Here is a 27367-nt window from a genome sequence, read left to right on the forward strand (position 1 = left end):
AGGGTGTGGGCAGTGAGACTGGTGCCTGGTGGCCCGACGACCATTTTCTAATTCACAATAAAAATTAATTGATTCACAATGAGATTTTTTGTACTATTAATGTAAATAAGGTGCCAGACTGCATACAGAAAAAATCTAAATCGTCTAATAGAGGCTGTTAATCAAAAAACTGTTTGTTTACTGTCATTTTGCAAAAGTGGCCCCCGAGCAAAGCAAGTTGAGGATCCTCTGGTGTTCGGCTAATAAAGCAACCCAGTCGCCAGAAAAACAATTTTTCAAGCATTGTACCTTTCTGCAAAGCACTGGATGAACCCTAAATATTTTTAATAAATGTTTCTTATCACGCTTGCAGAAACGCACAATGATATTTGGTTATCATTGTGAAACAATTTGTTGGGTTTAGGAAACAAAACTTGTTTATGGTTGGAAAAAAAGATCATGGTTTGTGTTTAAATATGAACATAACATCGTAACTAGACTAAATAAAATACAATTTTTTATAGCATGTACCTTTTTAAAAAAACGTTTGCGTAATATGATTTGTCACTTGCTCTGCATGAATGCAAACTGTCCACATTCCAACAAAAAAAAGTATTCAATATAATTATTTCCTTCTCTTTAGGAAATCCTGTAGCTTACATGGTTTTGACACATGACTCATGAATTATCACCTATTAGAATCTTTTATACAGTATTTATTTTTACAAGTAAGACATGACGCATAATAAATACTAATAAAAATGTTTTACATTTTGTACCACGAAAGAGTGTGTTAAATGAGGTGGTGGTGGTTTAGACCACAACTTTAAGCCTACGTTACAATACAGTACAATGCATTCATGAAATGTAGAAGGAAGAAGAGAGGGTCCTAAAAGTAAGCTTTCTTGTCTTAACAGTTCATCTCAACCAACTTTTCCATCATGTGACGCCATTTTCCTGGAGGCGGAACCACGGACAGATAAATCCCTCGCAGGCGCTGAGTCGGACACTTTGACGTGAAGCACAGACGAAGTCGGAAGCATAATGTGGCTGCAGTCCGTGCTGCTGCCTCTCCTCAGGCTGTACCTATGCGGAATGAAAGTTCTCTTCTATCAGATGTTCAACAGATCTTTCACGCTACCAGGTAAAAATCAATGTATATGTTATTTAGTAAATGATATTCTTTGAAGTTATAATCTCCCGGCATGCACATTATGTGCCGTTTCCATGCGGATCTCCATTATGCATGACTGGAAACTAAGTCCGTCTGATATTGTGTTGAGTTCCAGCAGTCATCATTTCAGCTTTGAAGGCACTCACTGGGCTTTGTTGGATGACTTAATTGAAATCCTTCAGCCTGAGTTGTGGCGAACATGATCACTTCTTGTAGGTACCCAACCATCAGCATGGTTCGGCCCGTGCTTCATATGCTGCTGAACACCACCCTCAAGGTCAAGGACGGGGACCTCAAAGAGATCATCATGACCAAAGAGATCATCTCAAAGGTCCTATCCAGCACCTACTCACAGGATACACCGCCGTCGCAAGACACGGCAACGTGCTATCTATCGGCCATGAGCTATGAGACATTAGACCAACGTTTCTACCAGACAGCAGTGGCAGATCAAACAGCTCAGTTATAGGTCGGAGGATCAGAAGACCTGGGTACATGGGTTCAATCCTTGTGAGATGCAGTGACATTTTAACGTGCAAAGAGCTCTGCCAAACAGTAGACTATCCTTTCTGATCAAATAGCTCAGAGTGACAGAAGACCTGAGGTGCGTGTTTTTGTTTGATTATCATAAGGTGCAGTGCTTGTTGACGTCCAACATTCAAAATGAATAACTCAAATCCACAAATACCACACGTCTGTTTATGCATTGGTGGCACGATAGATTTGTTCCCGACACAAAGAAGTGCCTGTTTCATAAACAATAGGCTTGTTTTGGACATACGACGGCTTTTGTATGACTTACTATACTATGACCTTTTTCGACGTCTTTGTCTTCTTGCACAACATGACAAATCCTGTCCTTTTCCTCTGCCAATTATCACAAATGTGAACCAATAATGACATCACATGTTATATTCAGGTCATTTTATTTGCAAATGCAGGTTTGTTCGGCTTGTTAACACAGCGTTTAAATACACGTAAAGGAGGCATAGACATTATAAAGCAGCAGTCTTGTTGCCTATTTTAACAAAGTTCCGAGCTGCGTAAAGGGATCATATGTACATAATAGAAACATTGCGGCAGGACGTAGGTGATTAATACAGGCGTGTATAACCACATTGTTGGCAACAAATGGAAAACCGGGATCATATTTACAAATTTAGCTACTGCTAATGCTGAGAAGCGTTTGAAATGTGTGTAGTGTAAAAAGACTCATAACAATGTACGTCGTTTACGACCAAATATTTAGAGAACAAAGACTCAACACAGAAAAATCTAATTGGCGTTGGCAAAAAGCAATTCAGTGGAGACGACACAAAAAAGCACAGGCGTTAAGTAAGTTCTTACAATTTTCCATTAAAACCCTTAATAGTGAATAACCACATGGCTCTGACAAAATTTGGAGCATATCAGTAACATGGAGTGATGGTTCTAAACCGTTATACAAGCTGTTCTTTTGGTGTAAAAAGCAAAGTCACAGTGATTACATTTACATTACAGGCCTTGTAAAAAAACAATGTTCTTATTATGATCAAGGACAATACAGGAACAGAGTGACCGTGATGCAGCAGAAAGCATCTGCTTTTAACTAATCTCAGGTTTGTTTAATAATAGAAGTAATCGTGACACTGCGTAGCCATTTAATCTAGAAGTTCCATTGATTCATTTTGAATGAGATTCTGCTTGTTCATGATTAAAGAAGGCAACTCCAGGTAGTTTAAATTGGCATATTTTAACTTTGACCTAACTTGGCTCCATTATGCATTCGATACCAAGACAATCAGTTTGGACTTTCATAAATGTATTATTGATCATGTAAATCTGATGAACACATTCCCTTAATGGCAATAAGCTCTCGGTAAAGTTTAAAATGTAACTGTTCTACCAAAAAGCAGTCATGCATTTAAAGGTGCAGAGTATAAAACAGAAGTTTAGAGATTTGACCTGCTGCATGAATGTGCTCCAGTAACGATCAGACATAAGATTCTTCAGCAAACAGAAGCTGGTCAAAGTCTGCTTCTGCTGTGGGGTCACTGCATCTCTTCAGCCACTCCCTGCGACTCTCCACCAGTGCGAGCGTCACCTGTTGGCTGCTCTGGGGGTTAGAGCGCGGGTGAGAGGAGAAGTAGTCCCTCACTGCTTTGGTGGCATTGGGAGAAAGGCAGGAACCTACCTCAGAGACCTCCAGTCCTGGGTCGCTGGGCAGCCTCGCCCGTGTGAAGGCCGAGGCTCGGTCCACAACCTGCCTCCCAGGTTCTGACCCCCGGCGCTTGTAGAGCTTGGCGTCGCATCCCTCCTCCACGGAGTGAGACTTGTGTTGCTTGAACAGGGACAGAGACGGTCCACTCTGCTTAAAGAATAAAGATGGCGACGGTTGCTTCCGCTCATTCACTTCCCTTTCAGCCGTGTGGGTGGTGGTGGTGTTGCGCTGCACAAAGGTCAACGGGTAGTCTGATGAAGGGAGCCAGGGGGACTTGGGAAATTGTAGACTCTCTGTAGAGCGGTGGTGGGAAGGGGGGCTGGACGAGTCGTGTTTAAGATGTTGGAGCTTGTGGGGCTCCTGGCCAGACCTCCCCTTCACATGGCGTCCTGCATCTTTTGAGGCTCTGCAGGATGTTTTGGCCTTGACTTGGCTGCTGGACATTAGTTTTGCTTTTCCTTTCTCTGGGACATGTTTCCCAAATGTACGCGACTTATCGGTGGATCCTCCCTGTTTGTAGAAAGACAGATATTATTAAGGTCGTTGGGAAAAATTGCCATATGGCAAACATCAGATAAATAAACTGGCAAATACAATAGCAACAGAATTAAATACAAATTCAATGAGATCTATTTAAAGAGAATTTCCACATGCAAAGGTCCAGAACATCTCAATCATGCCCAACTTGCGCTACGATTTAGTCTGTTAATGTCAAATCAATTCGAGAAAGTTCAATTGAATAATAATAAATAATACCTAAATGTTCTCTCGTATCAAGTATAATAAAGGCTGCATTAAAGAACCTCTGGTAAAGCATGTTGAAAATAGATCCAAAAAGCCAGAGCGTAGTATTTTGAAAAAAACTCACCTCAGTCTTCTCCTCCGCTTCCTTCTCCAAGGTGTCTTGTTGGGTTAGTGAAAGCCTCCGGCCTTTCTTCAGCCAAGAGTTTGGGTGGAGGCCCCTGCAGCCTTTTAAGGTCCCCCAGTTGAGTGCTTCTGTTGGAGGGGAGCCTTTTTGAAAAGTCCCCATGTCTAGATGTCCACCAGCAGAACTTATCGTGAAGGGTTTACAGGGTACAGAGGAAGGGGGGGAACTGGAGGGCAGCTGTGTTTTGGTTGGGTAAAGCCCACGTCTGGACTCCCAGGTGACGTCACTGCTTGGGGAGCACAGGGAGTCGAGAGAGTCCAGGGAGGAGCGGGTCTGTGCAGGGGAGGTGGGGGTGGAGGACAGGCTGGGGGAGCTCACTTCCAGAGCGGCGGGCTCACCTCTGGAGTGTGTGAGTGTGTGGCTGCCAGGTTTGTTAGAGAGACCATCAGTACCCCCTGAAACACACGGCCGAAACTTGTATGCTACAGCTGGAGCTGAGCGTCGCCGCTGTTTGTGCCGACCATCCAGGGACAGCAGTTCCAGGGTGGAGGACGTGTCCACAGTTGGCTCATCCTGGCTGGGTCTTCTACCGCTGGTTCTCCCCAGCGGGTGTAACTTCAGATCCTGCGGGCTGTCGGTTTGGGTCTGGTGGTTATCTGGGTCCGTGTCTTGGTCGCAGTCGCTGAATGTGAGGATGGAGTCCAGGCTGCCTTGTCGTGTTTTGGGTCTCATGTGTCTTCTGCTGCAGAAGCCCTGGGAGCCGCCGCTGCTGCAGTCCAACTCGTTCTCCAGACTGTCGTAGGATGAGTCCGTCAGAGGGTACAGCCAGGAGTCTGAGACGTGAATGAGACAGATGTAGGAAGCAAACTACATTTATATTATTTTAATAAACAATCAAATTCAAATAACATCCTCCGACTTCTAGTCCTTGTGTCACTTTGTTTGTTTTTATATGCCGAACACGTCAAAATGCCTCTTTTCTCTTCCTGTAAAAATAATGTTGCCTGAATATAATAAATATATCCATTCAAATGGGATTTGGGCTAAAATAAAAGTAAAACTGCTCATGGAGCAGACCACGCTGTGTCTCTAAATGTATGCAGGAGACGGAACGGTTACAGACATGAACAAAACCATTCGTCATATATTTGTACCTGATCCCGTCTCGTCGGTGTTGAGTCTCTGTGGCGGCCCACCAAACAGGGAGGACGGATCCTCGCCCACAATCTGCTGACAGTGTTCAATCATAAACTTCACCAGCTCACAAACCTGAGAAAGACAACGGTTGATATTAAACTACTGTAACAGCTGAGAGTGAACTGAGTTAGCGTTTCTCAATGCTCATTGTCTAACCGACTGTAGTGTAGTGTGTGTAGTGTTCCACACTTTCCAAGGCTGCGTGGGAGCTATCTCCTGCTTTCTGAAACAAAGTGCTTTTGCAGTGACGTTTTCATCCACACAACAAAAAGTCAAAGTGTTCTAAACTTTGACGCTGATCTCTTTCTATAAAGCTGATCTGAGACATTCCTGAGAGGAGCTTGATGTGCTTTTAGAGGTGTTACAATGAGCTTGTTAGCGCGGGGATTAACCAAGATCTTGTTTTAAAAAATAACATTCAGTTGACAGCTTGTGTGAACGATACCGATGACATACATTCACAAACCAGAGTACTGGAAGTGTTCCTGATCCCAGGCCAGCAGTGGTTCATAAGCTAAAAGGTGTCCATCTCGTTACCTATTATGTCTTTGGTTTTTATGGCATGCAGACAAAACTAATAAACTTCTCTTCGTCACTGAGTGGTGGCATGGCTTAGACTTACTAAATTGTGTTGCAACATTAGAACAGTACTGGGTGTCCAACTCTAAATGGCATTGGTAGCCAAAGTTACAGATCTGGGTCAAATTCCACCATGCATTCGCTGTTAAAGTGATATTTCCTTCTTACCTTCTTGGTTCCTTCTCCCTCCACCTCAGGGCTACAAGGGACTCCAGGAGGCCAAAGCATGCTGGGAGCGATGCACACCGACAAATTGAAAGTCGTCATCTGGTTCTCGTGGGCGTTGCCCTGGATGCCGTGCAGCATGGCCAACAGGTAGCGCAGCAACACGGCGTTTTCTTTGGGCAGGCGGCAAATCATCCTGCAGAGATACACAACCAGGGAATACAATGATGTAACAGTCTGTAGGTGAAGATCAACCACATGTTCAAGCATCTGGAAAACCATGATGTGTCCAATACTTTAACGGAAGGATAAATAAAACCAAATAGAGTGTGAGCATGTTACCTCTTTATGTCCTGCACTTGTTCCTCCTCCTCCTCCTCTTCCTCCAGCACGTCCATCCATTCTTCATGCAGCTCACAACAGAACAAGCTGCTTGGGATGCTGCGCAAGAAATCCTGAAAACATGCGCACATCACATTAAATTCATTGTTTGTATTTCCAGGAGAGTTGGTGTAAAACCTTTGTATCACTTGGTATAAAAGACATTTGATTGAGACAATATCAATACAACCGTTAATATAAAAGATCTCCGGTGCTGTCGTGTAAATATGAGACATGCACTCGTGCTCAGAGGCTCTTTGTTATCCCTCCAGATAATAAGAGATTATAATCCAGATTAACAAACCAATCCAGGCTGCTGTGAACAGCTTGTCCTGGTAACGTAGCCGGGGAAGCGGATTCGTTTTGTGCTTACTGATTTGAGTCAATAAGGTGACGAACACATGCACGCCCTCAAAAACTGTGCCACCACGTTGCTAGATGTTTCTAAACCCCCTGGTCTCATTAAAGATGAATATGAAGATGAAGGGGCAAAGTGCTTTTTTGAATAATCCACCTAAAACATACACGCTCATACTGTCTGACCTTAAAGACTCCGGCAATGAGGAAGACGTGGTCTCTTGACAGAGGGAGTTGAAACTCTCCGGTGTCCAGAGAGTCCCGCAGCTCCCTGACGGCCCGAGCGCCCGCCGGCCGTCGGAAGATCCCCCGCGTCCACGAGCCCTCGTGGTAGAGGAACGCCATCATGTCCTGGTGAGAGCGGGAGAGAGGAGGGTGTATTTCTTGCTTTTTCTTTACAGTACTGAGTGAGAGAGTGAGACTCACCATCACTGGCTTTGGCAGAGCGTCCTCTACGCAGACAGAGCTGAGCGGCAGGCCGAACAGGCAGCCGCGCGGCGCGCTGGCGAGGGACAGCTCATTCAGGTGAGGGGAGGAGCCTCTCCAGAAGGCCCAGGTGATGAGGGAACGCCTCCTTTTAAATGGCTTCTGAGACCACTCTAACAACCAAAAGATGACACGATATCCCAGAATGCATCAGCAAAAACACTCAATCTGCTATTTTTATCACTTTGTTTTGAATGAATGAATAGTGACATCACCTGCAGGTATGTGCAGCGTTTCAATGGGTCGCGGCTTCATGATGAACTGGCACTGCTTGTACACCTGCATCTGCTCCACCTGCATGGCCCTCTGTCCGTCGGCGTCCCTTCCGCCGCCTCCCGGAGACATCGTGTGTCTCACATGACTCATCTGGATGCTGAAGGGAAACTCATGACCTGAGACAGGAAGGAGAAGACTGCAGCATCACTCCCTGGAGGCCTTTGATAGAGTATCAAATATCAACAGCACCATAACGTGGTATTATTAGTCAGCGCACACGCTGTGACCCCCTCGCTGCCACCCTGAAGGAGGCCGATTACACAGCACACACTCTTCTCTGGGAATGAATGCTTACGAGTGTGTTTAAAAAAAAGGCCTCAACGCTTAGAGCAGCGCCCCCCTTTCAGAAGCAGAAAGAAAAGGCCACGCAGCAATTTAAAGACAGGATCAGATATTTTGTCGATCTGGTCTAGACATCACTCACTGACCAATCAGAGGGTAGGGGGCGTTGTCCCTCTTGGAGATGACCCACAACTGGAAGTCTTTCACGTTTCCCTGAGCGAAACAGAGACACAAGACGGTCAGAAAAACAAGCCGTGCGACGAGACGGCCTCAGAGAAAAAAAACAACCACACGGACTGTCCCTCTGAGGAGAAATGAATTTTTAGGAGACGCAAATGTGACAAAGAATGTTTTTTCTCTCAGCTTTTACATGCTGTGTGGTAATATCACATGTAACAATAGGCTGCAGGGCTTCTGTGAAAACGTCCCCCTCTGTTCTGTGTTTGGGAGTTGAAAATAAATCGGATAACTTTTTGGACGATAGTCTTTTTTTAAACTTCGACACAAAATCTGGATACAGATCTCTTAGAGATTAGTTTTCATGGTGACCAAGATGCTTACTGTTGGACAAATGTGACGCTACCTCAAACACAGCTTAGCATTTCTATACTGACAATACCTACAAATATAGAGATACAATTAGGTTGGTAGAATGTGTTTTTAATCTCATTCACAAAAGACTCTTTACAAATACTGTTTACTTTTATGTAATAAGCAAAAACGCTTTTTTCTTTTTCTCTTATTTGGTGTCACGTGCATCTTCGCTCATTCAGCAAAAATATTTGACCTAAACAGCTGATCAGTTGTGTTTAGAATCAGTCTCAGTCTAAAAACACCTGCAGCCTTTCACAAACAAATGATATGTTTCATTTGACGCCTTTATGGTAGTTCTTGTGTCCACATTCTCACCACTAACACACCGACTAAGCATATATCACACTTAATGAAAGCAGGAGCAGATTCACTCACTATGATGCTGAACTGCTGCAGGGCCAGTCGGATCACCTCATTGGTCGAATCCGAGTTGCTGACCGGGAGCGTCTTGGTCTAATAGGGGGAGAAGGACATATGTGGTGCAAAGTCAACAGCACAACAGAGACTCATTTAATCACTGGAGGTGGTCAACAAAGTTGAATATATATAGAATCTTCATAACGTCAAGATCACAGCAAGTAAAAGTAGATCAAACATCAAAGTCAACTCACAACAGCAAAGGTATTGATTCCCTTCCCGTACACTCTCAGAGGAATGGTTTTAGGTTCCTCCCTCTCTTTCTCTTCTCTTATGCGACTGCAGAGAGAGGAAACATGACGCGTCACTTTTCTCCGCACATTAAGTGGACACGCTTTATATTGATGCATGATGGCGGACTTTACCTTTTGAGGAGGGGGAGCCATCTGTCCTTCAGTTCTGCCGAGCTGAGCGGGAGCACGGAGGAGATGTTATTGAAACGGATTTGAATTTCAGGTTAAGCTCACCCTGCCTGTTTTCTGTTCATTTGGCATTCGAGGTCAAGTTTACAGCATCAGCGACATATTTACAGCTGGAACGTAAACACATGTGTACGTTCCAGCTGTTTACGTGAGGCAGCACGAACGTAAACCTGAACAAAGTTTGGAGAAGGCGAATGTTTGAGGTCAACCGTGTCACTTGTAATCCCATTAAAACATCTCATTACACTCAGTCCAGTGAGACCTTCTGAACATCGTGGTGTTAAAAGACATGACACAGCAGAGATGACGACATTGGACGAATTCATAGTCTTAACATGTGTGTGTTACCTGAACGTAGCCGCAAAGTTACAGGTGGGCCAGCCCATAACGAAGCTCCTCTCTGGGTGCGTGCTCCCCTCACACACCTCGTCCATGCAGTCCGCCGTCCACATCTCACACACACACACCTGGGCCTTCAGCTTGAAGTGATTGGCCGACCTGTGTAACGCAGAGAGACTGTGACGCCACACTTGGACCCAGGTATTAACTAAAGGGCACGAGGAGCAGCCAAAATGTTCCTCACACAAGGATAACGACACACACACACACACACACTTGTGCTTACTTGGCTTTGGCGATCACCAGCATGTCATTGAACAGGAAGAGGTGTCTGTCCTGGGTCTGCATCCCGGTCTTCAACTGAGCGTGTCCGTGGAGAAGGAACGACCTATCGGAGCCGCTGAGGTAGGACTGGACCAATGAGCAGGTCTCTGGGCACACAGGAACCAGGAAGCTCTCTCTGGGATACAAACACATGGGGCCAAAGTCACTGGTTATTCTTATTTTACATGTTCAAATATACTGTTTTTGAAATATTCAGCTGATCAGAAATACCCTCAATACTTCAAAAACTATTTGGGTTTTCTGGACAATAAAACAAGCTCCTTCATATGTACTTATGTGAATCATCAAAGCTTGTTTAGGCATCGATAGAATATTAAATTTACATCTCAGAGCACATTTCCCATAAACCCCTTTGCTTCATGTTACAAAGAGGATAAATGTATTTCTGTTAATAATAATAGTAACTGTACCAAAGTCTACTCTAACATGTGGCGTTCTTTCATCATGTTAAAATACTACAGGTTGCTCCTTCAAAAGTCCTCTCAGCACAAAGAGAATATTCTCTATAGTATGTAAAGATACGTGACGCTATCGATATGTACAAATACATCAAAAACATGTAAATGCACTTTGGCGCTCCCACTTCTGTTGTCTCAAAGTACTTCTTACAGTAGAGTAGCTGACTAACTAACGTTCTCTCTTACAAGGACATGTTTTGAGGTTACAGTGTTTATCTGAAGGCATGTTTGGTGGTGACTCAGTCAGCTCTCGTCTCTTATGATGGTGCCTCTTATTAGATTATTCACTTCAGACCTCTGTCTCTCTCCCTCATCACAAAGTACAAAATAGCTTCCAAATACTGATGTTTTTGTACATTGAGTTTGCGTGATCCACTTTGACCTGTGTCTGGGATTCAATAAGAGATCAAAGGACTCCTGCACTCTTCGTTATGTCATTCTAAGTCACGAGTGCAGTATGGGGTCAGGGAATCTGAGGCAACATTTGGATAGGGATCTTTCTAAATTGTTAATAAAGGGCATAACAGCAAAAGGGTTGTGCTGTTGAACATAGTCCAGCATTGTGGTATAAAACAGGAAGTAAATGCAATTATGGAGATGAATGGAATTATTGCTTTATTATGGGAATTTCAATTGTAATTTCCTAGTTCAGGGCCAAGTCACCCCCCCCCCCCCCAAATGTCTTTATTGTTTTTTGCACAGAAATGAATACTATTCACAATTGGCAGTAGTGTTAATAGGGTTCTGTGACATTTTCAGAAACTCGCTTATTCGATTTCTCAGAATGATAAGCTCAATGTCAATTTTATTCTTGGGGGGGGGGGGGGGGGTCCTGAATTAGTAAACAACTTTTTTTGAATTAAGATAAAAAAGGAAAGAACTAAAATTACAAAATTGTAACTACAATGCAAGAAAACATTCTCGAACAATAACATCTGCACTCAATAACACCTGCCATAGTTACCTAGTCCACCTCTGTAGGTGCTTTTTAATGAGGTTATTTCCTCTTCCCTTTCAGTCTGTACGCTCAAAGACGGAGCTATTAATAGACGCCTGATCCTCTGATAAATCTGGTTACTGGAGGATTATCTGTGCCAGTGGATTCAACACCTCACTCTGGGTTGTGCCTGGGACAAGCGAGCGTGTGCGGGCGTGCACGTGTGTGAGAGTGTGGCTTCAGGGTTGTGTGTGTGTGAACCGGTTGGCTCTGAGGACATCATAACTGACCTACTCGCCCTGTTGAAAGCTGCTGGTATTTGTGGTGACTGTGAATAGTATCTATCTATGTGACAGTACCTGGAGAGGGTCTTAGACCTGATGAGGGCCTTGGTGATGACCAGTGACGGGGCGGACTGCCGCCGATAACTCTGAGACTTCGTCCGCTGCAAGAGACAAAAATAGGTAATTCAAAGTGAATTCAAAGGAACCATGTGCAGGATTGCAGGTGATCTATTGGTAAAATGGAATATAATATTCATAACTACATTTTTATTAGTGTCGAATTCGATGCGATCTAGAACCTCACCACTAGATGCCACTACATCCTACACACTGCTCCTTTAACGTCAGATCTGAGCTTCAAACCTGTGTTGTTCAGGATAACAACGTCTTTCCTATGAGTCTCATGGACTCCACTCACACACTAAACAGCTGTGAGATCATCTTCATGAAACCCTTTACTTCTATCTGTTAAGACAAAGACGCACTGCCCTGCATAAGTAAAGAAAAGGCTCAAATCCCACAAAGAGAGGTGGACAGAATCTCCCCCGTGCTCATGCCATGTTTACACTCTCCTCGTTCCCGATGTCCAGCACATCCATCACACCATCGGGACTGACCGTGGCCTCCGCAAGGACAGGAGCGGCCGATTGAAGCAGGAGAATTTAAACGCGGAGGAATGTCGGAGCGTGAAGATTAGCCAGGGGACAACATTGTACAGTCTGTGTTGCCTTCAGTGCTCAGCGTCTCTGCCATGACACTCCTGACCTCTCTTACACCTCGCTCACTATCTTTTTACATGTTTGGGGGTGCGACAGTAAACAAATATTCATAGCTACAAAGGAAAGTCTTTAAAAGTGGTGTTCATTTGTAAAGATTTTATAGATATATATATATCATTAGAGCATGCTAACATGCTGATGTTTACAATCACATCCGGGTTATGATCGTTAGCATGCTAACATTTGTTAATAATCACTAAATATAAAAAGGGAGGCTCTCAATGGACTGGAATGGCCTGCAAGGCGAGGGTCACATGACCGACGGAGGCAACTGAAGGCGTCAGTAGGCTAGTTTTTGGTAGCCGTGCTAGCTTGTGTATTTGCATTTGGAAGGACAAAGCAACAGCCAGTGTGGTCGGTCTACAGCCGAGGCCGATGGGTACGTCGATAGTTTTGTGCTAAATAAAACTAAAAGTCACAGACGTTACTATAATTCATCCTCGGGGGATGAGATTGAGATATTCCAGTCTGGACCAACTGAACGACGTCACCAATTTGTCTGCAGGCCTTCATCAACTTTCAGTCCAATAAAAAGATCAAAAGCTCCTCAGTGAGCAAAGATCAATCCCACCTCCACGCATTTCTGACATTTCACAGTGTAATATCATTGATTTAGGCGGTCGCACAGCGGGGAAACATTCCTTACACTCCAGCCACAACATGACGATGTAACCTTTCACTGCTCAAAATAAACATAAGCTCACATGTAGATACGAGTCTTATGTTGGGACACAAACCTACTGACCAACAGCTGGATTACAACACAAAGCAGTTTTATTCATTCACAGAAGACTATCTCACTGCCAGCAGGTGCAACTGGTCTGAACGTACTGGGATTCAACTAATGGAAGCTGATACTGCAACTGCCAGCTTTAACGTTTAAACTCAGATATTGACGATATCTAAAAGAAGCGGCGAACACAGACCATGTTGAAAAGAACACTGAAGTAAAGAATAATAGGTGCTCTTCCCCTGAGCTTTCCAGGCTGTTTCATTAACCGTTCAGGGATTTGGGTTCATCACAGATGGAACTGCACATCTGTATTTACTCATACTGTCAAGAGCAGTGATAGTACCAGCAGGGATCACTGGCGCGATACTGTATTTCTGTATCTGTTTGAATCATTACCAATCATTAATGAAAACAAGGACGCAGCACAGGGTACCAGGACTCCTTAAAGTCAGTTACTGTTAATAAGTGAACGAATCAATGAAGGAGCATTGCACTGAAACAGGGGTAATGTTAAGATTTACATAATATTTGGCAAAATACATTTGAAATGCTCTGTTTTAACTGTACATTTACAGTGATATAACGAAGTAGCAAATCGTCACTTTTGAGAGGCTGCAACAAGCAAATGTTTAACATTTTTGCTTGAAAATTAACTTTAACTTTTAATCGATTGTCAAGTTATATTTCTGAATTGTATAAACTCCTTTACAGTACAGAAACATTCGTAACCGACCAACAGCTGACTAGTGGATCCAATTTAGACTACAGTTATGTTTATGCATATTTATGGAATCTGCCTACAAGTGACATAAAAGGAAACAATTAAATTAACAATTTAGTTGATTAACATTGCCCGCCCCCCTTTTTATAAGACACTTAATAAATGGTCATGACCAGCAGAATGATGAATTATTTTGTCAATTATGACTCCTTCACTGAAGCATTCATGACACTTAAACACTTGATGACGCAATATAACAAACGCTGTAATCCTCTGGAGAGATATGCGATTACACAAATCTTTGCAGTGTGTCAATAAACATTGTATTAACCGTTTAATAAGGACACGTCATTAAATATCGTCACCAAGCATTCATTATTTGTTCATACATGCGTAACAGATGCTTGATGCATTTTAGACGTTAACAATTACATTTCTTAACAATTAAAATCTCCTTATTTCTGCTAATGACATTAGACTGTTATTGATCATTTGTGAACTTATTATACTGCTTATATTATGAACGCTATTGGGGGGGGGGGGGGTTCAATAAAACGTTACCAAACTGCTAAATGAGATGAAATCAACTGTTGAATCGTTGGTTATTAATCCCCAATAACTAATCACCAGAATATTGTTTCTGCTTGTCTGTGGTATTTTGTACACCATCATCCTGAAACATGTTCACAGGGCTACTCCAGTTGTTTGACCACGTCCACGCGCTTGTGAACTCTGAACTAACCTCTCACGCGAAGAGACCGCGCTCACGGGGACAATTCACTCATTCATGAGGAAAAATATGATCGTTTATTTAAATTTTATATTTATTATTAGACCCTACAAATGAGTCCGAAGATAAACAAACGACGCGAAAAGTAACGGAGACAAACTGGCTCCTTTGCGCACTCGTGTTAAAAGTTAACAGAACTAAATAAGTTTCTATTAACGTTAGGCATGAGCGGGAGCCCTGGTGGTAATGTGGACATCATACCCGTTTGTTGTCCTGCTGTCCGCCGCCTCGGCTGAGGCTGTCCTGTTGCTGCTGCGGAGACATGTTGTCCATCCAGCCTCCAGGCGCCCTCCGGCTCACTGTCCAACCGCCCACAGGTGATGCAGGTTAGAGAGAAATCCCATTAATGACGGAAACCATCCCCAGCGCGCGCTCGTTTGGACGGTCGCAGGAAACTTTTTTTTGTCTGCGAGCAGGGCGCGTGGATGGAGAACGTGATCTGCGAGGAGGGACAATTTAGACTCGCTAAGTTAAAAAAAGAAGTCAATGCACAGCTGTCTCTCACTCCTCACAACATCAATGGAAGGCTGTGCCGTCACCAAAGCCACCTCCTGTCTGGATTATCAGTTACTGACTGTGCCAATTCTTAATGCGTCTTTACGCACAGGGAGGCGGCGCCAATAGGCTGTAAAAAAAAATAATAAGTCCATCTATTTTTAACTAAATTGCTCCATACGTTCAGCAGACAAACGGGTTTACCTCAAAACAGACAACGATAACGACTGTTGGGTAACAATAGATGTTTGCATTGGGGATCAGACTGTTCCAAGAGATCTGCTAGTGGACGAGTCTGTTTACAACATCTCTCAGACGCTTTTAAACCAAGTGACATTATTATCCATGATTCATGTTAAAGTTGAATAAAGTTTAAATAAAGTTTTTTAAAGTTAGCATTACATATTTAAACTAAACATTTACATTATTTGAAGATTTTTTTTGGGATTTTCTTTTTAAATGTCAAGCATTTAACAAGAAACAAAGAAAATAAATATGAGAAAAGTTCCATTTCATGTAACATCATTTAATCAGATTCATTTTACAGAACCCAGAGGTTGGGTTCCATCACTTTATAGTCCTTTCAGTCATTTTTCACCTTCATCACATGAGCACGTCTTTGTAATTATCATTGTGTACAACACCACTGCATTCTTTGAGAGTCCAAACAATGAGGGGGGAAAAACACGGGTTAAAAAAAGGAATCCTGGGAACATTTTCTGAACTAAAAGAAGTTATTGAGATGCGTTATCAGATTATGCGTCTGACGCACACTGCCAGAGCATTAGCTCCAGGCTCATCGATCAGTCTGAAGACACATTATTAGATTCCAGTGACTCTGGGAAACCGCCATGAATAGTACTGACTGCAATCTGGGCCATACGGTTGTAATGTAGGACACACTCAAACCTTAAATGAAGTGATTCTTCTTCAATTAACTCTACAAAGGGACATCATCTTTGATCTGTAAAGCAGATGTTAATGCATCAAAGCTGTAATAAAACACTTCTGATAGATAATTAGATACATTTAGGGCTAAATCCCTAGTGGGCACACAAAAAACACCTGACCACATAGGGAGGAAATGAGGACGTTTTCATAAGAACAAAATGACAATTGCCCCAAAACCGATTGTCCTTCTAGATACAGAAGTGGGCCACAAACTGGGCTAAAGCAGAACAAGGCCAGAAAGTGAAGAAGAGACGCAGAGTATTCGTTCCCCAAATTGGCCGCAATCAGCCCCGTTAAAAAACTGGATCACTTCAATGATTCCCTTCGTGTTGGTAATGAGCAGCCTTGGGCATGGCAGAGAAAAGCACCGTCGTATAAATGTCATCCACCTCAATCTCAGATCCTTTGTTAAGTATTTGTATTTATGAACGCACATTAACAGCAGTGGAAAACTGAACGATTTTACAAACGTCACAAATATTAAGCTCGAGCAAATTACAAAACGAAGCACGACTGTTTGTACGAAGCCCTGAAGATCTGAAACATATTGTACTTCTTTGTGCACAAAATAAAAACAAAATACTTTTCTTCAATGGTCTCTCTCTTGGAGAAGTGTAAAAGTGACATCTACTTCCCGATGATATTAATTTATATATATTCTGCATTGCCCTTTCAGGGCATTACATTTCTCGTCGTGTGTGTGTGTGTGTGTGTTGGGATTTACCTATTCCTTCACTGGAGGCAGGAAACAAGCCGGACCTATAAGAGACGAGAAGAAAACATATTTAAAACAAATATTCTGTAACACTGAGCACACAACTACAGGTGACTTTCTCTAAACCCTGTTATTTCATGTAGAAATATGAGTGCGAAATATAGAAAAACTTCTTTCAGCCAGTATTCAAACAACGATCAAACGGAAACAGCAAAAGAAATGCATCCGATTCCAAAACTACATTTACAGGAACTATGGGAGCAATAACTGATGAAGACCAGCTGTTATCCTGTCAATATGATACATTTAACTGTATCGTTTCCAGTCTCCAAATTATGAAATAAATGTATGAAATTTCTGAAATGCCTGACGTAAACAAAGATATGATTTCAAAATCCAGAGGCAGCCCTGGCTGATTACTTTAAAGCTGCTCTTGTATTCAAAATTGTACATTTCCCTGACATTACACTTTCTAAAACACACACCGCCTTCCTGCTTCCAACAGCTAAAGAACATTTTTCCATAAATGACCAGATAAAAGTACATATATGTAATGGATGAAATCTATGAATTGCCTTTACAGTCCAAATAAATAGAGAGCCTTTAAATGAAACATTACATTATCATGAAGTGACCCAGCTTTGTATCTAAAATTGACTCACAGAAATCCGTTATAAACAAATATCACTTATACATACACTTAAAAAAGTGGCAGATGTTTCTACTCATTCATCCTGCACATCTTTAGGCTCGACAGTAATTGTGGTAAAACTGGGTAACGTTATGTTGATGCAAAAGCACGGAGTCATCTCGATTACTGGCGACACGTTATTCGTACACTTGATGCACAGAGAAAGGCAGACGACACCGAAATAGAGTTCAAGTTAAGTATGCAGAAGTGCTTTGAGGAAAAGGAATGTAGTTACCTGTTATAAAACTATTCTTTAGAACCCGTGACACCTGGTCGGGATACTTCACATTTACAAGATCCAGTGAAACAAGGAGCACGCACACACACTCACACTCTCACACACACACACACACACACACACACACACACACACACACACACACACACACACACACACACACACACACGCGCGCTCACAGAATTCTTTCAAATCACACAGAGACAGGACTTCCTACAAATGTTTTATTTCTCTTAACCATCAAATACAGCTGCAGAAACATTCACTCACTTTAGGATTGAACATCTAATTAGCTAAGAGTAACAGTATGTTGGAAGGGATGACCACAAAGTACTACCAACTCCCAGCAACAGGTCTTCTTTACCTTTCAGTTTGAGAGATCAGCAATCTGGTTTTGACTCGAATCAATCTAACTCATCTATATTGAAATGTAACAATCCCACACAGCAGCTTCATAAAGTGTATCCAAAATAATGGCAGTCATCTACTGCAAAGTTGTGGACCTACAAAGGCCTTCTTGACATGCTTTGAAACTCGTTTGCAGTTAATATTCAGCAGACAAAAAAAAGCAATTAGATGGGGAAAGATATTGTGTATAAACATTGCAAATAAGTGTCGATCCAAAGCGTTATCCTGTACTTTAAATCGATCACAAAATAAATGCTCCTTGTCCCAACTTGCTTTACATAAGAAGATAATCAAAAATACAAAACTCACAAAAATCTGTCCCATTTCCCACCGACGTAGAACAGAGAGAGAGATGATTGGGCGGGGGGGCAGAAACAAAGATCCATGAGTAGCGTGTCTCCGTGATCTGAGAGGATTTAATATCTGCGGCGCTTATGGTTTGGCCCATCAAAGACCCCCCCTACCGGACTCCCCCTCCCGGCTTGAGGGCCCAATGGCGGCTGCTGCTGCGGCTGTTGTTGCTGCGGCTGTTGTGGTTGCTGCGGCTGTTGTGGTTGCTGCTGCTGTTGCTGCTGCTGTTGCTGCTGCTGCTGCTGCTGCTGTTGCTGCTGCTGTTGTTGTTGTTGTTGTTGTTGTTGCGGCTGCTGCTGCTTTGGGGATTCAACTTCTGGTCGCCCCCCCATCGATCCACCCTGCGGGAATCTATCTTTTCGCTGAGGTATCATGTAGTCCGTGTAATGAAAAGAATGTGAATGGTGTATAATCGAGAGAACGTTTGAGCGTCGGAGACAAATGCATCGTATCACAAAAAAAAGAAGCAATTTCAAAGTTCATCAGTCCGGGTTTGATCCAAGTGTGGCCATCCGAGAGTAAAAGGAGGTGAACCAAGCAGACAAAGAGAAAGAGAGGAAAGGGACTATTAGTTAAGTCTACAGTTTAAAACTAATTTTAAAGGTATTTACAAATTTAGTATTTGTTTCTGCATCCGATTCTAAATAAAGCTGTTAAAAGGATAACTTTTATTTTATAAATACAGTTTGACTGACGTACTGTTTTTAGGCAATGATCATATAGAGTCGTTTTTAATGTTGCAGACGGACTAATCAAGAGATAAGCTTCATCTATTTGTCCTGATACATTACCATGGCTCCATTCTCTGACATCAATGGTGTCCCCGTATTTGCAGTTCCCTCTGGGCCAATGGCTCCTCCCCTTCCACTCATGCCCATCATTTGACCCTGGTTACCAGTGGGCCCCGGAGAGCCCTGGTTAAAGCCATCTACACGCAAAACAACGGAGCATTGGTTTGTGATTTGGTGGGTCAGGGTTAAAGTACCCAAACGCCCCGCAAGAACTGTGGTAGCTGAACGCTGAACCTAATACCAGTTAACGTTGGCTTTTGGTCGACAGCTAATGAGGTGATCTGTCATCCGATGAGGACGGCAATCTAGAATCGGTATTTTGCTTTTAAAAACAACTTTGCAACACATTTAAAAAGCACCGCAACAGTTCACTTTAACAGTAAATGTTCATCTGTTTATAGTGAGACCTTTACAAATAGCTCTATCATTAAGCATTTATATGTAATATATATACAAATAAAAAATGTATACAAATATGTCACCAATACAACCAAAAACCAACGTCAATTTTAAGTAGCCAACTGGTGATATATTATGCTGAAGTAGATATTAACAGTCACATTTTACAGATTTGATGCGTTAATAATGAGAGGCTCTAATTATTGACGTGCCAACTTCCACATCTGTTGCTAATTACACCTTGGATTGCACATCATCTTAGTCATGGAGCACACAGAGCTGTTAGAACAACTTTGGACTAGTTGGAAGAGCAGTCGGACCAGCAGAGACACCACAGGTTCAATCCCAATCACACGAATAGCAGAGTCCTCTACTATCACACTGATCTACAAATACCATCTAAAAGGAACATCATGCTGTATTGAAGAAGACTTGAAACTAGAGATTGAGACCATAAACTCATGTTTACAATGTTTACTGAGGGAATAAATCAAGTTTTCTCACAGACTCCTATCCAACCAGAGGAGTCGCCCCCTGATGGCCAGTAGAGAGAACGCAGGTTTAAGACACTTCTGTATCGGCTTCACTCACAGAACCGGAGGTTACTTCCTGTTTGCAACATGATGGCCGATGTGAAGTGTACACAGCATGGACAAGTGAGGCAAAACATCTTAAAAGTGCTGCTAACGCCACCTATCGTTTTAAACTGTAATTACGAGCAGCCGAACGGAGAAAAACATGCTTGCGTCAGCCCCGAGCCAGGGACAAGAAATTTAAAACTACCGACATCTCCCACTGTGAAAAGAACTACAGACGTGTCTGCAAATTGTTAGCAGAATGGCTGCAAGTGCACCTTTGCTGTCAGTTTCATCAAAAATAATAACTAACACTAATAATATCAAATCAGCTAATGTTATAGGGGCTATACACTGTTGGATGTTATCATATTTTGAAAGTTATGTTATAAAATGTTACGAGGCAAGAGTTTGGCGATAAATGCGTTCCCATCCACCCGTTTTTACGCGCATTTTCAATTTGTGCATTAAAACACCCGAGTGGAAATAATGGAAAGTTAACTTGAAATATTGCAAAAACCTTTTCATGCTTGGCTGAGATAGAACATCTGGTGCAATGGAAACAGACGTGGCAAATAAATCATGTCGTCAACTAAGCAGGACGCTTAAATGTCCACTGAGGCGGCGGAAAATTGCAGCAGACATTAAAACGCACATTACAACATGACAAACAGAAATGCCATATTTCCATAATGTTTTTAGTATAGCTTGATGCGACTGTAAACACACTAGAAGACAGAACATCCAAGACTTAAACAATAGCTGACCCCTGACCCAGACACAAAAACTGGATTCTACTGTAATTTGTGCAACAATAAAAATGGAACACGGCAGTTGTTCATATAGATGATGTGCAATCCTCGGTTATAATCGTTGTACGGTGAAGAGCCACCATGAACCTCTAACAATCTGTCCCCCATTACAGACTTTAACCTCAGTCCCCGGCCCCTCATCCTCAGCAGAACAGCTACGTCACTTTTCATTCATGATCGAAATAAACAGACGCTTGTCTCCAATTATTTCCAACCATGAACAACAAGTTGTTTTTTTTAAAGTGCTGAATAAGTGCTGCGGCCTTGAGGAGCCTTTTTTGAAAATGTACTGTAAGAACAGACCTAAAGGCTACAACGGCTTATAAATGTCAAGCTTAAATCATTTAGTTTCAAATCTGCATAGAACCGAGGATGAGAGCTCAGGAACTAAAGATTTCTCAAACTATGAACCCTCACCCCAACAAAAACAAGCCCATTCAGTACGCTGTATATTCTGTTAGTATACACATTATGTTGTCATGTGGTGTATTATGGGGTTTTTCCTCCTTTGCATTGCATCCCATGTGACTCCATTTCACACCAAAAAAGGAGTCAAAACATACAAAGTGAAACTTAAATCATTAAATCATGTTGTTGAAACAGAGGCACTTGGGATGCAAGACCAATAAAAGTATCCGGTCTTTGTATCAACCAGTCTTTACACAATCATGCCCGTACCTCCCATATTAATGGCTCCACGAGGGCCCAGCTCACCCACTCTCATTTCCTGTTCTCTCTGGAAGAAGTGAAGAAGAGCCTTCAGAACAAAACTCCACTAAAGAACAAATCTTTAGCGGATGGGCTGTCGTCCAACACTCACACTGTCAAAGTAATCATTTCTACACAGAACTGATGAGAGGGAACCTAAGGTTCAGCTCAGTGCTTCCTTGTATCCATTTAAACTCTGGCAAGGCAGAAACATCTTCCATCCTCCTGCTGGTCTGTAGATGTACTGCTCACAGACGAGCTTAATGCAATCAAGTTGAGGCGCATAATCACATCTAATGATCTGGAGGTGTGCAAGCATTCATTAACAAAATAAGCCACATCAAATGGGCTTCAGGCTATTGTTGTCATAAAGCATTTATTTATGTCAGCCTCTAGACCCAAATCAAAGGTTATGTGATAAAAACATTCACACAGGGTCCTGACACACCAAGGGGACTTTGGGAATGAGGGGCACAGCAAACATACATGTTCTCACATTTCAGCAGTGAAATGCAGGTGGAGGTCACCTCGCAGAACACAGGATCCGTTTGTTCGTTGTGTTATTGTGTGACTTTGGTGTTTTAAAGGGTTAGTTTGGATTCACCAAAGTCTCACACTAACACACACAAACAGATCGAGGCAGCGGTGAAAATATAGACATCAAGATCATATCGGTAACCCGTTGCCAGGTGTGCACTTTAAATTTAAAAACTATACAGCTACAGCAGAATTTGTCCCACACATACAGCACTTAATGAAATTTAAAACAATACGTTAAATTACTGCAAATATTGTGATGCTCAACATTTGTAATCTTTATATACTTACCTGTTAAATGGTCAATATGTTGCAATTATAACAAGTAATAGTAGTAACATGCTCAAAGTATGACGAAGCCCTTTACCATTGTTCCACTAAAATCTAGGACATTGAGCTTCAACTCTGTCCGTCGTCAGATCTAACAGTGATGTGTGAGCTGCAGCTGCTATAGGCACTAGATGGCAGCAGGTAGCACTTATATTCTGGGAGTCATCAGACAATTTTCCTTCCAACAACCAAAAATACTTAAGTGAATGTGTAAAAAAAAAACACCTTTAAATTAAAGTTTATGTTTTGCAAAGGAAGCTAGTGTGGAGTTCACATTATTGCCGATAGGGAAGTGAAGTGTGTGACTTGTACTAATTTGCGAAGTTGTTCTATAAATATGTCAATGCACACCGACTGTATGACACAACACACCCTCGGGTTAAAAGTACAACATACAAAAGAAAGGTCTCGTGTGCTCCATCCTAAACTGTGTGTTCACGGATGAGACTAATCATTGGTGATCTGATACTAATCACCTCACTGACGAGAGACTACTTGGGTTCAGCCGGCGACCGTGAAGGAGTCGGTATGAACTGGACGGATGGTTCTAGATGCGAGTTGTGAGTGTGTGACGTGCATGTAAAGATAGCAGCCTCCAACAGGACCTCTAAACAGAGCAACGGATCTGAAGAGAAAAGTTATGACATAGAAATCAACAACATATCACACCAACAGACACGCACGCTGAAAGTTACCTAGAATTCAACTTTGTTTTTGATCAAATTAAAATCGGAAAGATTACACAAAGGCATTTTATCACCGCAGATCCACTTGAGCGCAAAACTATATTTTCTACTCTCATCCACTTATGCAAAGCTCCATCGATTCTGTTCCCCTATGCTATGGATATCTGTCGGACTGGTTGTTCTTATTCATATATCCAACCAGCTCCTGCTTCTTAAATACAACGGGTAAAGCTGGCAATGCAAGAGATCTAAACTATCTAGATCTGTACTTCTGAAAGAGAATAGATGTTCATAAAAGAAAATAAAGATGAATACAAATTCCTCAAACTTACAGGAAGCAACTAGAGCTCCTCTGTAAAAGTGCAGCTACATCACATAAGGATAAGCAGGCAGTTCAGAGAGAGGAAGAGGCCCAATGAAGACCCGTACAAATGTGAGGTTTGCTCTCCCAATTCACCTAAATGAATAATACATTTATTGATAATACATTATTAATACATAAGCAGTAGAACTGAATGAGAGTGGGTATTTGTGACACAATGAACCACAGTATTACAGTGATGTTACCATTGCAGCCCGAGCGCAACTATCAAAATACAGGAGAGTGGTTATATAGAGACAATATTTTCATTAGCCACTGAAAGCTGCAACAAAACTATGAGGAAATAAGAAGTTCCGTGCACAGCAACGCAATTCAGTCGAGGTTCTGCTCAAATGTAGGAAAAGCAAAAGCATCCAAAATGAAGAAAGAGGCTTTCTGTTCACCAGAAACTGGTTAAAACTTTAAAGTATGTTTTCTAACTTTTGGGGGATCCTTCCTGTTGTAGCACACGGTCAAATAAGATTTGCCTGAATGAGATAGATTTATAGATGCAGACTGAAAGCTGCTGGAGAAACTATAAAACTACTCTAACGTCAAAGACCAATAACTGAGGGACTACAGACGACACTGCTTAGGAGGTCAAGTATGTACACTGTACAAGCTGTTGACAACCATTTCACACTATGATACACAAATACTATAATATTTAGTATATTAAATGCTTAAAACACTACATGTGTACTTCTAATTTATATGTCTGAACTAAAAGAAATCAGTGTAAGAACAAGTAAGGTGATGTTCAAAATAGAGAGACGGGTTACGTATGCACCTGCAGAACTTTAACTCCTTGATGGCTGTAATTCTTGACTGCATGTGTGTAACTGGAGCTTAAGTGTGTTTGACTGCTTGTTTGTATTCCAGCTGTACTCACGTTGTCATGGTAGTTTGGTTTGAAGCCATCCGGGTGGCATCTCAGGTCCTCCTGTTCTCTGTGTCTCATCATCTCCTCCTCTCTCCTCCTCCTCTCCTCTTCATGCCTACAGCCGGAGAGAGCGAAGACAGAGAATAGTCAAATAAAACGCAGTCAAGTCAAACTTTACCTTCTGTCCTATTGCTTTGCTCAAGAAAGGACAACGCACCTCATCTCGATCTGCTTCCGTCTCTGCAGCTCCTGGTTGCGGAGCTCCTCCAGTCTCCTCAGCTCCTCCTGACGCCTCATGAGATCTGGAAGAAGGGAGGAAGACAACACTAGTGAGACGGACTGGCAGAGGAACGGACATGTAAAGAATAATGCAACCGATCACATTTTAAAGATCAAAACAAAAAGGGGGCAGCATGCATGACTTATGGTAGCATTTCCTATCACTCAGCTCTACTTATTTAGTCCAGTTCAGGCGGCATAATCCATCCCCTTTTTTCATCCATCACCACAGGCAGCCACAACCTCAACAAATACGTATCACAAACCTGAGATACCAAGTCCACTAAAGCAGCCCTTACCTTGTCTCATTAACATGAGCTGATGTTCATGTTTGGCCGACTCCAGCTCAGCCTCCAGTTTCTCTTTGGCCTCCTTGATGTTCTTGTCCACTTGGTCTCTTTGCTGTTTCTCCATCTCATGAAGAGCTTTCCAGCGAGACGAATACTCAAACTCAAATGTGCCCGGCTGAGCAAAATGGGGCATCTGCTCTCGTTCCCTGGGGTAAAAAAAGAAGATCAATACAAAAAAAAGAACAAACTCAAGCACATCTTAACTATAAGATGTCGTACTGTAAGATGACAACAAATCATTTTACACTTGACTTACTTATAGTAGGCTGCAGACTTCTGCAGCGATTTTTCAGGCTGTCCATCCTGGTCATCAAAGTGCTCCGAGGGCTCCACGATGGCCGGACAAGGCGTGCTGAAGAAAGAGGGACGACAATGAATTAAACTTGTGATATTATATGAAAGCGAAGGTCAGTGATGTCTTGTACAAATCTAAAGGTTTCCGCGGACGCGGGATGAGTAGAGAGAAAACCCTTCATTTTGCAACAAACAAACAAAAAACCATCATCCCTGCACTCCTTACGTGGTCAGCAGCAGCGCTCCCTCCGTGCAGCACTCCAGGGCTTTGCGTGCAGCTATTTTGTTTGCGAACTCCACGATGGCTCTCCCGGTGGGGCGACCGCGGTCGTCTGTCACGACGACCGCCCGTTCCACCGGGCCAAACTGAGAAAACGCCTGATGGTAGAGGGTGGCTTTCAGATTACATATCGCTGCACAGAAATGAGCAGATTCCACAGAGCAGCAGACACAGGAAGTACACTTGACAAACGTATTTCTGAGATTTTAAAGCTCTTGTTCGGCATACCTCTTCCAACAGCTCATTTGTTACTGCAGGCAACAGGTTGCGCACCGTCAGGGCAGCAGTATGTGTAGCAAAGCTGACCCGGATTGGTTGATTTTTCAAAACAGTCCCATCCAGCTCGGCTACAGCGATCTCTGCCAGCATGCGGGTTTCCTGGAAGACATGGATGATGATACCACAGTGAGGCAGGTTGTGGCATTCATAAGGGCTGCAGAATACAGTCCATTACAATTGTTATCTTCACTTATACCTATTACACAGTTCAGAATGTGGCCTTGCACCACTGCATTTTCTACATGTATACATACCAAAGACAATGTGTCACATAAGTCCAAATAATTGAACAAGAAGGCTGCAATTCAAAATATGAATATGAAATATGAATACCCAACTCGATACAATGTGGTAGTGAAATGCAATTTTGAAACATACATCTGGTTCCACAAAAATAATATGTTGTTAAATGTAAGACACGGTTAGATATGAATGGGTGTCAAGTCAACCAGCACCTTGTGCTAATGCTAACATAGCAGCTAGCTAGCTCCTCTTAGCCACATATCGGTCCAGTTATAAAACACGTGAAGTTACAGGTTAGCTTAGGTTAAACCGACAGCGCCGTTTAAAACCAATACACGTTAATTTACCAAGCGAACAAAGCCGAACCCCCGGTCTCTGTTGATGAACACCTCGCTAATGTTCCCGTATTTAGCGAACATGTGTTTGAACTCCTCCTCCGGGACGTCCAGCGGGAGGTTTCCGATGTACAGACGTGAGCGCTGGGTGAACGTCTTCTCACCGGGCTTCCGAAAACTCGTGATATCCAAAGTCATTTCAGCACGTCCCTCTTCGACTCCTTCTCCTTCTTCGGCTCCTTCGGCCGCGGGTGACTGATGCTGCTGCTGCGGAGCCGGACTGTCTTTGTTTGCCGGAGACTGTGCCGGAGAGTCGGTCCTCTCCGGTTGAGGAGAGTTGCTGCTTTGCATAGTCGCTTGTTGCATATGTCGGTTAGCCATTCTCGGACAGAGTAGGTTTTGGTACGTTATCTAAATTAAACTCACTTTGAGGAGAAGGCTCGTGGGCCGGTGTTCATGGTGCACACCTCCAGAATTTCAAAGATGGCGGTGCATGCGCGCGCAACTCGATGTTTGGATCCATTCAAGGGGCGTGGAAGATTTGGACGCCAACTGGAATTTTTGTGACCCCCCCAGTCATCATCAACACACTGAATCAAATTAGGGCTGCTAC

General features: G+C 42.7%; 2 protein-coding genes across 2 annotated transcripts; both read right to left on the reverse strand.

Annotated features, from left to right (window-relative positions):
* Positions 1 to 2068: 2068 nt before the first annotated feature.
* On the reverse strand, positions 2069 to 18674 carry LOC142952527 (rho GTPase-activating protein 20-like). The gene is made up of 18 exons (XM_076094289.1): positions 18571 to 18674; positions 16934 to 16968; positions 14965 to 15202; positions 11816 to 11901; positions 10003 to 10176; positions 9726 to 9875; positions 9321 to 9362; positions 9150 to 9234; positions 8914 to 8991; positions 8091 to 8157; positions 7602 to 7778; positions 7327 to 7499; positions 7087 to 7251; positions 6505 to 6617; positions 6166 to 6358; positions 5376 to 5490; positions 4222 to 5054; positions 2069 to 3863 (listed from the first exon to the last, which is right to left on the reverse strand). The coding sequence occupies exons 3-18, from the start codon at positions 15034 to 15036 to the stop codon at positions 3126 to 3128; spliced, it is 3261 nt and encodes a 1086-aa protein (XP_075950404.1). The 5' UTR covers positions 15037 to 15202; positions 16934 to 16968; positions 18571 to 18674; the 3' UTR covers positions 2069 to 3125.
* Positions 18064 to 27240, reverse strand: pspc1 (paraspeckle component 1). The gene is made up of 10 exons (XM_076094290.1): positions 26767 to 27240; positions 26126 to 26275; positions 25844 to 25995; positions 25580 to 25675; positions 25273 to 25469; positions 24912 to 24996; positions 24704 to 24809; positions 21868 to 21925; positions 19404 to 19540; positions 18064 to 18974 (listed from the first exon to the last, which is right to left on the reverse strand). The coding sequence occupies exons 1-10, from the start codon at positions 27133 to 27135 to the stop codon at positions 18678 to 18680; spliced, it is 1647 nt and encodes a 548-aa protein (XP_075950405.1). The 5' UTR covers positions 27136 to 27240; the 3' UTR covers positions 18064 to 18677.
* Positions 27241 to 27367: the final 127 nt, after the last annotated feature.

The sequence above is a fragment of the Anarhichas minor genome, unplaced genomic scaffold, assembly GCF_050575085.1.
Source record: "Anarhichas minor isolate MPS153535 unplaced genomic scaffold, ASM5057508v1 ptg000018l, whole genome shotgun sequence".
Lineage (NCBI taxonomy): Eukaryota > Metazoa > Chordata > Actinopteri > Perciformes > Anarhichadidae > Anarhichas > Anarhichas minor.